Raw genomic sequence first — 8150 nt, forward strand, 5'->3', positions numbered from 1 at the left:
GGGGAAGCTTCCCAGCATTTTGCATTAATAAATGCAATTATAATGCAAGATACTCATTCATTTAGTTAACAAGGTTGAAGCATTTAATACCATTACTGCATGTCCATCAACTAATACCTTCATTCTGAAAGCTCACTTTAAATAACTTCTCTGCTTCTCTACAGTGAACTGCCAAAAAAGCAAGCAGCTAATCCAAATTCCATGAGTACATAGCTATATTTGCCCCTTTATTAAAAAAAAAATGTTTTTTTCAATTTGCAATCATGGCCTGCACTTCCAGGATTGCCGTATCTCCCTGTGCCTTTGTGTACACCAGCTTTAACAGCTCCTTTGGGGAGGATTCATGGAATTGGTAATAGGTTTTGTAATTTCCACCTTCTGTTTTCTAGTTCAGAGAGTAATCGAATCCAGTCACTACTGCTGTATCTATCTGGCAACTATTTGTTGGCCTCCATGAAATGAGTTGGAAGCTTGATTTCTGTTCTCAGCAGGCATGTTTGTGTGATACAGATGAACTGCTGTAACTGGCAAATTGGAAGCAATTTCAGCAGAGATTCCTAGGCTTAAATAAGCACGAGAACAGAACTTCTCTCACCTCCAGAGAGGTCTCTTCTTTAACAGGCTTGAGAAATGACAGGACAAGATTGGAGAGCCTGGATTTCTGCTGTTGTAAGATGCACTTTAAAGTACATTTTATCTTTCGAGGCTATCAAACTGGCACCCACGTGAAATTACTAACAAAAATAAAACAAGTCATTATGAAATAAAATCTTGAGGCAAAATAAGCTTTATCACTCCCCAAAACTCCTTTCTACTTCTGCTGCATTTTAGTCTGAATGTACGAGTATTTTATTTCTTTTTGACATGTCCACATCCCCCATGACAGAAACATTCACTTGTCTTCATTCTGGTAATGCTTATTTGGTTCCCCATGACAGGAGCTGGTGCAATACCATCAGCCACTGAAAGATCGATCATTCTAGGTAAGTCATATCGAAAGATCGATAGTAGCATTCTAGGTAAGTCCATGAATTCTGTCACACAAGAAATTTCAGAACCGAAATACAAGTTACCAGGTTAGTAGAGGCTGAACATACGACTAGGCTAAGATTAAAAACTTTATTTTTTATACAAAACAATACTAAATCCAAGCAGATAATGAACTATGTGTGTCTCCTCATTTTCCGCCTTTTCTTCTTTTCTCAATATAGTCTATCCACAGTTCATGTTAAACCACTCCATATTCAGCAAAAACTATGAGGTTTCCATCTTGTATCCATGTTTTTCTAATTCAGCTCTGTATAGAAAAAAGATAGGTATATTAAAACATACAAATAAAATACTGTCAGACATTTCAATTTTTAAAAATTAAATATACTGCACAATATACAATCATTTTAGAATATGAACATGTCATACTGCTTTTTGGTTCATACCAATAACCTTAACCTCACTTACTCTATAGTTCTTCAACTTCAGCTTAATATCTTAGATCACTAGAATTGACTTCTAAGTGAAAAATTCAAACACTTGTTTTAATCATAGTTATTGTCCCCGACCCACCATGGCGGGAGTACAACTATACAGCGCAAAGCCGCATCTGTGAGCCTGCAACAACTCCAGACACATTAGAAAAAACAAAATATTATCTTACACCAGTTGTTCTCAAGATTTCCTTAAACCAAATGACCTCACTAGTCCGAGCGATTTAAATGCATGTACTTCCAAAATAATTTTAGCTTTTTCTTTGTTTAACTAAAAATACCAGAGTGCACTACTTTTAAATCTTGGTGCAATACACCTTCCAGTTAATAATTCTGAGGGAAAAGGATTGCTTTGGTCCCCTTAGTTGTGGCCAGCACAGCAAGTCAGCAACCACAAACCTTATTGCTCCTGCCCCGTGTCTCCACGTCGCTTCTCACCTGCCTCCAAACACACCAGACAGAACCGCATCCTGTTTTATCTCCTAGTCTTAGCATACGTGTATTTAGATACAGTAGTTCAAATCTCTAAAAATATTTCAGGTTAGTTTACATACTTAGTAGTGGAATTTTAGAAGTGGAGGACTGCAGCATTTTCTTTCTAAAGATTAAATAAAAACATGCTGCAACCAAGCAACATTGCAAACTATCATTTTAACACTAGCATACAGTCACCAATACTACAGGCTACAATTAAAGCACAGTTATTGAAGGTTTGTCAAGATCAACTATGTTTATCAAGAATTACACTATCCCTTGAAAGTCTGTTTCACTACCTATCAACTTGTTTTCCAGTATTACAGTTTAACTGCCTTTCAACCTTATATGAAACAACTATACCAAAGACTATTTTTGTATCTTCTACATAAAGGATCGCTTTCACTAGAGTACAACAAGGGAGATCAACCCAGTAACTGTTTAGTCAGGCTATACTACAGATAGTTTGTTCCTCATGCAACATGCTGAGGGATTAATTAAAAAATGCGAGTTTGTATTGATGCTTAAAACAATTTAAACTATAATTATGCGTCAGTAAAGGATTAACTGAAACTACAAGTGACAAAGAGGATTAAACGACTGGATTAGAGGTATCCAAATTGTGATCACTTTTTTTAAAGCATGTTATGAACAATTACTTTGCTATTGTTGCTCATAAACAGCATGCTCATTACACACAAGAAAGGAACCTTAATGTTAATATAGATAACTGATCTCTGGAAAATTTGTCCATTTGGACAAAGAACAGCAATGCTATTTGATGGTACAGAAAAAATTTATATCAACACATTTTGCATACCACATAGCACAGAAGACATAATCTTGGATCCCCTGCCATTAATCTTTGCAGTACAATTCAGAATTTTCACACACGTAGAAAAATCCTTAGAAAAGGATTTATTCGTGTTAAACTGAAAGTGTCAACTGTATCACAATTTGCAGAGATCTTTGTACTAAGTTGTGTGACACCGCAAAAGCCTGAACACGTCAATGACATTAGGCATATTTCAGGGCTCACAGTACAATTATTAAAAGATGAAATGCTGATCAGTACTTCAAACTGTGCTGTAATCCCTTAAGTCTGGTTCTGAAAGGCTTTAGACAGAAAAGCACAAAGCAGAGCTTTCATTTATTTCAGTTTCAGATCTCTATTTTTTTAAAGTAAGCAGATTTCAAACTTTCAGATATTAACTAAACAATGCCATTTTAAATATTTTACCTATCTTCTAGAACAGCAAGTTAAAAATAAAGTTACCTTAACTGATTAGAGAAATCATCTTCGACATTGTCATCATCCCAATTGTCTTCCCAGACGTGCGCATCTTCATCTTCATCTAAACCAGTCCAATCTAAAGACAGGGAAAGAGGTCTAACTATTCTACGCTGCATCGCTTTGGTACCATGTCTTATTGACAGATTAGCTCAGTCTCTGGGTAAGGTAGACTTCAGCTGGTAACAAATTTCTCTCTTTAACAGAAAAGTCTGGATCATATTTAAGTGTTTATGAGACAAAAAAGCACAGAAAGATCTAAAAACCCCCACAATTTCTTAAATTATAATAAAAATGCAACTTGGTAAAAAAAAATCATTACACACTTCACATCAGGGCTTGCAGGATTACACATTCATAAGGGACATTTTGCATACAAATGGACAAGCTGTAGCACCATTGTAAAAAGCAAGCAATATTGAGTAGTTGACTTGTCAAAGCTCAACAAAAAGTGTACAATTCCAGGTTTGTATTTAAATATTTTTTCTTCTGATTAAAAAAGTAAATATATATCAAATGCTTTTGCCAAAACATATACACACAGATCCTCAGTTCACTCAGATCAGATGCTGCCAGTCTATGGATAAAGGCCAAAAACTTACCTGCGATGCAGAAGCAAAGGCAAATTGAAAGAGGCATCTGCAAACAGCAGTTGCTACCCGTAACGAGCTACTTCTAGGTTCCCAAAACAGCAGAAGCCATTTCCTTACAGAGGCAAGACACTAAATGCCCATTTGTTAACTCAATTTCTATTTTTCTTATAATCTGGCATATCACCCTTGACAAATTACTGATCATCCACTTAATGCTTCATTATAAAAAAAAAATTACAATCAAACCAGTTAGTTTAGAAAAATAACAAAAATGAAAAATCAGGAAGGCTCAGAATCGCTGTGTAAATACAAGTCAGTTTACTTCACTGTCTCTCAGTTTTCTTTTACTGACAGACACCAAGTTTTTTCTAACATTACCAAAATAAGAAGCACCCCAATTTTGACACTTGTGACCTTGTATTTCTCAAAGCCTGTTAGTATATTTAAAGAGATAACACTATCCTTCCCCTTACAATTCAGTAAGCCATCTGCTGCCCATCCAGACTAAGGCCCAAAGTAACATTAAACATTGACTGAGGTATAGAAAAAAAAAAGCTAGCTAGTAGGGTAAAAGATTAAAAACTATTTCACTGTGAACAACTAGCTTCATAGGAATGAGGGTTGGTCCTTCCATTTTCTCCTCCTTTTTCTAACATTGACAGGCAACAAAATTAATATTTGAGATTAACCAGGACAAGAAAATCCATTTGTAACTGATTAAAGACATACACATGTAGAAGGCATTACAATTAAACTCCCCTACTCAAATAAATTATATAATGGGAACAGATGAAGGTGCATAGAAATCCTACTGGTCCTAAGGACAGCAAAAGAAGGAACTGGGAAGAAAAGGTGAAGAAAAAATGCAGTACAAAAAAAGCATTCTTTTAATTTAGTTGTACTGCTAGTTGCTCAAAGGGAAGGATTTGTATTTTAGAACTATCTGCAGTAAGCTTTGTCTATTTATATGCAATGGATTTTTTTTTTGTCAAAATAAAAAAGCTTTACCACTCATCATTTATCTGGATTTCAACGATACAAAAACAAAGCTCAAAACAGTTTAAAATGAACACAAAGTCAAACTTTTCTATCTACTAACATACAAGTAGCTCAAACAGATCTACAAATTTGAAAAAAAAAAAAAAGAATCCTAGTAACTAGTATCCAGCACAACAAATAGCAGCTTCAATCATAAAAGGTCAGTTGGGGAGACTGAAAACATACTCCAAATCACACTGAGCAAAGAAAAGTCAAAAAGGCCCATGTCATCTTCCACACTGCGGGGGGAGAAAGTGAAAGTAAAGCCTACATTATATTCTCATCACTGTAGCTACAAGGTTCTACAGTATCTGTATGTTGACCCTATACCACAGAATCACATGCTAAAGTTATTATTCCCAGCTACATTATATGTCTGTGACTAAATAAAAGTAAACAATAATATAGTATTGTCTGGGATTTAAAATATTAAGAGCATTTCAGAGCCTGCTATCATTAAGTATTACTAATATACACCACCAAAATTACAAAACCAGTTTTGATAAACTTGTCATAGCTGGACTCCTTAAAAAAAAAAATATTTAATATACTGATCACTGATTGCCATATTTTGCACTTGGGAAAGGAAAACAAAAAACACTTTTTAAAGTAGAGGATAAAAAAAAACCTAAAATCCTACCATTTTACACATTACATTTTACATTCTGAAAAGCACTGTACAAAAAGTTCTTAAGTGACCAATTCACATACACTTGAATCTATCATGCTATACTTATGCTATACTTCAAATAAAGCGTCCTATAAAATTAGGACACATCTGCTTTTGATACATAAACTTGATTTGATAAATTGTTTGAGGAAAAACTTTAAGTCGGAATAAAAGAAATTCCCCAAAAGCCAGCATTTTTATCCCTTAACATAAGTTTGCGTTATCTAATTTCCTTTGGATAAAAACTGGGTAACAGAACGCAAAGTTTCTCTGCTGCATAGAAAGTGGTGTTTTAATTTGAAAGAACAACAATTTGGCATGGGTTTGAGCACATATTTATCATGATTCTTTCCTAAGCACTGAAGATAACATTCAAAGTGGTCTGAACATTCTTTATAACCTCTCAACACTATTATCTCACTTGAAGATTTAAATGGGCCTCTCTAGAGGTTCTTATTTTTTGCAAGATAGATCCAGCAAGAAGCCCAACTGCGGTCACTCTTTAATAAATCTCTGTTCTACCCAGAAAGTTTGCACAGTGCTTGGTTTTAGTAGTACAGCTAGATTCAAGTAGAATTAATTTCACCTTCTGTAACAGCAATTCAGTGCTCTGACCAATCCAAGGTTCAGAACCATGCTTCAAAGACTTCCTTCATCCCCACTGCCAATACTTAATTTACATTAAATAAGATAAACATTTTTTGCCTGTTTAGGAAACACATATGGAAAAGAAGGGCTAGTCTTCTCAGTTTAGTTTAGTTACCATCTCAACTACATTAATAACTTTTTCCATCAGTAAGTGCAAAAATATTCTTTTTACTGGTACTGAAGGATTCAGAACACCTAAGGGTCTAAGGCCACAAAAAAAATCACAGATAATGAAGACATTATAGAAAAAAACCCCTGACATTTCATCCGTCATGTTTTATATCATTTCTCATTATCCACAGCTTGAGACAAGTCCCAGAATTAAGGACACAGAGAAAACAATCATGCCCTATAACAGGGATCTTTTCAAGATTATATCTGTAAAAGGACACCAAGTTGTTTTATTGAAGTCCAGATTTAATATCCTCATTCAATATAATCTGTACCTATGAAAAGCAAACCAACACATAAATATTTGTCCTTCAAAAGGTAAAGAGATTTAGAATAACTACAGAGCACATCATTGCCTTTACGCACTTTTTTCCACCCCTCATCCCTCCTCTCCCTAGCGAGTCTCATCTCGAGAGCTGAGGTGCATCAAGCTTCTCCTGCACTTGCTTCCAGCTCTCTCGCACGATGACACAGCACTTCGAGTGCGACGTGCCCAGCACCCTGAAACCAGCACAGCTGGGCACAGGCAGCACGTTCCTGCTTGACCCCGACTCTGACGGGGCTGTAGCCCCGCACCTCTGACCGGGCCGGGGGAGCAGGAACTCGCGGGGCACCGCGAAGCTGCTTCCGTCCCGCTGAAGCGGTGCCTGCAGAGACGCATTACACCGCCGTGGAGACCCGGAGGGCTGCCCTGCGGGCAGGGACCCGCTGACGAACCGCGCCGCGGCCCCGCCGCCCCGCTGCCGCTCCCGCCCGCCGGAGGCCGCGCGCTCCTTCCCCACCTCAGCCGACCGGCCCGGCCCAGGCCGCGGCCTACAGGCGGAACCGGCGCCGCCGCCGCCGCCACCCCCGCCGCCTCTCTTCCCGGCCCCGCCCCGCCCGGCACCTTCGGCCGGGAACTCCTCAAACTCGTCGTCCTCCTCCAGGAGCCCCAGGTCCACCGGCTGCTTCTTCTCCGACATGCTCGGCCTGCCGCCCCAGCACCGCGTCCCGCGTCCCGCCGCCCGCGGAGACTGATGGGATACCGGCGGCCGCCACCGCGCCGGCGCCCTGGCGGCAGACGGCTCCCGGCCTCCCGCCTCGCTCCGCCCCCTCCCGGCGCCCCGCCCGCCCTGGCCCTGGCCCCGCCCCCGCCGCCCTCGGCCTCCCCGGGCAGGGCCGCCTCGCCGCGCCGCCCCCGCCGCTCCGCGCCTCCCCGCGCTTCGGCCCGGCCCGGCCCGGCCCGGCCCGGCCCAGCTCGCCCTGCCCTGCCCTGCCCGGCCCTGCCCTGCCCTGCCCTGCCCTGCCCTGCCCTGCCCTGCCCTGCGCCGCGCTGCCTCCCCGCCTCTCGCTGGGGTCCCCTCAGGGCGGCCTCCCTGGCGCCGGCCGCCCTCCGGCCCTGGCTCCCCGCCGGCACCCGCGCTACCCCAGAGCCCGGCCGCGCCGGCCACCGGCTGCCGGCTCCGGCGCCGCTGGGCAGCTCCGGCTGCAGCCGTGCCGCGGCCCCCCTTGACCCGCGGGGCGCGGTGAGGGAGCAGGTGCCGGCGGGCTGGGAAGAGAAGAGGCCGTAAACCGGGATGAGCGCCCGCCGCCGCCTGTACGTGCGCCCACCCTCCGGCACGGCTCCTGCGGCTGCCAAACCGGAGGGTCACCGGCCGGCTCTGGCGGCAGCGAGATTGATCGCTCCGGAATGAGCTCGGGCTCCCCGCAGCTGGCTGACGTGCCGCACGGACCGAGGCCGAGAAAAGATAGCCTGGGTGGAAAGTGTCAAATGTATTTTCAAGGCTGTGGGTAGAATAAAT

At 41.8% G+C, this 8150-nt stretch overlaps 1 protein-coding gene across 2 annotated transcripts; it reads right to left on the reverse strand.

Moving 5' to 3' along the window:
* Positions 1-1105: 1105 nt before the first annotated feature.
* On the reverse strand, positions 1106-7436 carry SEM1 (SEM1 26S proteasome subunit). 2 transcript variants are annotated; one of them, XM_075492862.1, is made up of 4 exons: positions 7256-7436; positions 3235-3328; positions 2039-2082; positions 1106-1297 (listed from the first exon to the last, which is right to left on the reverse strand). In XM_075492862.1, the coding sequence occupies exons 1-4, from the start codon at positions 7329-7331 to the stop codon at positions 1287-1289; spliced, it is 225 nt and encodes a 74-aa protein (XP_075348977.1). In that variant the 5' UTR covers positions 7332-7436; the 3' UTR covers positions 1106-1286. The 2 variants fall into 2 exon arrangements, with proteins under 2 accessions (XP_075348977.1, XP_075348978.1); XM_075492863.1 differs by lacking the exon at positions 2039-2082 and having other exon boundaries at positions 7256-7429.
* Between the last annotated feature and the right edge of the window lie 714 nt (positions 7437-8150).

The sequence above is a fragment of the Mycteria americana genome, chromosome 2 (assembly GCF_035582795.1).
Source record: "Mycteria americana isolate JAX WOST 10 ecotype Jacksonville Zoo and Gardens chromosome 2, USCA_MyAme_1.0, whole genome shotgun sequence".
NCBI classification, from domain to species: domain Eukaryota; kingdom Metazoa; phylum Chordata; class Aves; order Ciconiiformes; family Ciconiidae; genus Mycteria; species Mycteria americana.

Bases quoted from the DNA above. Each gene is read 5' to 3' on its own strand.
- SEM1 (XM_075492862.1), bottom strand. From the start codon at position 7,331: ATGTCGGAGAAGAAGCAGCCGGTGGACCTGGGGCTCCTGGAGGAGGAC. The intron at 3,329-7,255 runs GTGCCGGGCGGG...CCCTGTCTTTAG, and splicing joins TGAGGAGTTCCCGGCCGAAG to ATTGGACTGGTTTAGATGAA. The intron at 2,083-3,234 runs GTAACTTTATTT...TTTAATCTTTAG, and splicing joins GATTTCTCTAATCAGTTAAG to AAAGAAAATGCTGCAGTCCT.